This window comes from Rhinopithecus roxellana, chromosome 19, assembly GCF_007565055.1.
Source record: "Rhinopithecus roxellana isolate Shanxi Qingling chromosome 19, ASM756505v1, whole genome shotgun sequence".
In the NCBI taxonomy this organism is placed as follows: Eukaryota; Metazoa; Chordata; class Mammalia; order Primates; family Cercopithecidae; genus Rhinopithecus; species Rhinopithecus roxellana.
Genome location: NC_044567.1, coordinates 54,162,206 through 54,164,583, shown reverse-complemented (window position 1 = coordinate 54,164,583; position 2,378 = coordinate 54,162,206). Strand labels below are relative to the sequence as shown.

At 41.2% G+C, this 2,378-nt stretch overlaps 1 protein-coding gene across 1 annotated transcript; it reads right to left on the bottom strand.

Annotated features, from left to right (window-relative positions):
• Positions 1-844: 844 nt before the first annotated feature.
• LOC104674994 (olfactory receptor 1A1) lies at positions 845-1,783 on the bottom strand. Its single transcript, XM_010379454.1, has one exon. The coding sequence runs from the start codon at positions 1,781-1,783 to the stop codon at positions 845-847; it is 939 nt and encodes a 312-aa protein (XP_010377756.1).
• Between the last annotated feature and the right edge of the window lie 595 nt (positions 1,784-2,378).

The window sequence follows — 2,378 nt, the reverse complement described above, 5'->3', positions numbered from 1 at the left end:
ATGTCAGTGGTAGTTTGATGGGAATAGCATTGAGTCTATAAATTACTTTGGGCAGAATGGCCATTTTCATGATATTGATTCTTCATATAAATGAGGATGGAATATTTTCCCATTTGTTTGTGTCCTCTCTTATTTCCTTGAGCAGTGGTTTTTAGTTTTCCTTGAAGAGTTACTTCACGTCCCTTGTAAGCTGTATTCCTAGGTATTTTATTCTCTTTGTAGCAATTGTGAATGGGAGTTTTCTTGAAAGGTTTTAAGGATGAGAAAATAATGTCTGGTTCGATTATCTCTAATTACAATATTACATTTCAGAGATTAATATCTTATTCATTCCACTTCCACCAATATTCATTGGATGCACTTTATCTGACCAAGATTGCGAAGGTACAGTGATGTGTAAAGACAACTCCTGCCCTCAGAGACTTGCAAGCCTAATAAGGGTGATTAAACTTAATAGTCAAATAAAAATGGACACACGAATAGTGATTTATAATTTTGAAAGCATGAGTTACTGTAATCAGCACACCATGTGACCCACGTAGGGCACTTATTATTCCTGACATGTAGATGTGAAAGCTGAGGCTCAGATCTTCCCAACTTGACTCCGCTCGTCAGGACATATGCCTGGTTTCCCTGTGCTGCCGCTCTGCCAAAAAGAGCAGCAATGAGTTGAAAGTGGTAATTTCAATAATCACTTTTTATTAAGTCATTAAAATGTTATAAGAGGTCTGAGAAAAGGAATTTCAGGCTGGAAAGATCAGAGACGGCCTCTTGTAGGAGGATGACGTCAGAACTGGATTTCTAATATACCCTTATTGATGACTACACTATCCAATGTAGGCCCTCACATTGGTTGCGAGGAGATTCTCTTGTTGAAGAGTTTCCGCAGGGCCGCCTTCATGTCCCGATTTCTCAGACTGTAGATGAAAGGATTTAACATTGGGGTCACTGCCATGTACATTACAGTGATCACTGCGTCTTTTAGGCTATAATTGGTCAAAGGGCGGAAGTACATGCCCATGACTGTACCATAATACAAAGAGACAACCGTGAGGTGAGAACCACAGGTGGAGAAGGCCTTGAGCACGCCCTTGGTGGAAGGAACCTGGAAGACTGTGGATAAGACTCGAATATAGGAGACAATGATGCATAGCAATGGCACAGAGAAAACACCGACCCCTACATACATCATCTTCACATTAAAGCGGATGTCAGAACAGGACAACTTCAGCAAGGGGGTAATGTCACAGTAGAAGTTGGCCACTTTCTGGTTGCCACAGAAGGATAGACTAGCTGTGAGCAGAGTGTGGGGGAGGCCATTGGCATTTCCAATCACCCAAGACCCAACAACTAGCAGGACACAAGACCGTGGACTCATAATTGTTGTGTAGTGAAGTGGGCGGCTGATGGCCACAGCTCGATCATATGCCATTGCAGCCAAAATATAGCTGTCTGTGTTACCCAAGGCTATCATGAAATACATCTGCATTAGGCATCCCCCAAAAGAGATGGATTTGCTGCCCAAGAGGTGGTTGGCCAGCATCTTAGGGATGGTTACAGATGAGAAGAAGATGTCAACCAAGGAGAGGTTGGAAAGGAAAAAATACATGGGGTTGTGAAGGCGAACATCAGAGCAAATGGCTAGGATGATGAGCAGGTTTCCAATCAATGTGATGGGGTAAATGAACAGGAAGAGGATATAGAAGAAATCTTCCTGTTTCTGCTGATCAGTAACTCCCAGGAGGATGAATTCAAGTGTAGAGGACTGGTTATTTTCCCTCATGGCTTCTTCAACATGAAAGGGGAGAGGAATATTATTATATTAGCATAGTTACTGTGTGTAGTGATAATCCTTCTCCATCACTTCTGACTTAAGTGATGCAGCTGTCTACACATCTGAGTTTATTAAATTATAGAGATATCCAATATTTTGGGGGAAATATCCCTGTTGGTCAATAGAACTAATAGTCATTTACCCCTTGGCAGTCACATCTGAAAAGTGAGCAATCTCTGAATCAGAAGTGCCCATCCTTCCTGTTCCAAGCATCACCACTAAACGCCTAGAAATTAATCATACAACAAATAATTAAGTGTCATGTCCCATGGTCTAGTCACTTTGTTAGACCTCATGGAGAAGTCATAAATATGTGACACATACAGTTTATTCATCTATTTATTCAAGACATCGTCTATGTTCTCAATGGACCTTACAACTTAATGGAGAAGCCAAAATCACACACTAATTTTATCACACATGGTAAGCAAAGGACAGCATTTTGAAGTCTTTGACAAAATACTCCAGAGAAAAGGGTCTGCTGGTGGAAGGGCCAGCCCAAAAATTAGGAATTTTTCCATTGAAATAACTCAGAGGGATCCCA

Excerpts from the sequence above, each read along its gene's own strand:
- LOC104674994 (XM_010379454.1), bottom strand. The coding sequence starts at position 1,783 with ATGAGGGAAAATAACCAGTCCTCTACACTTGAATTCATCCTCCTGGGA.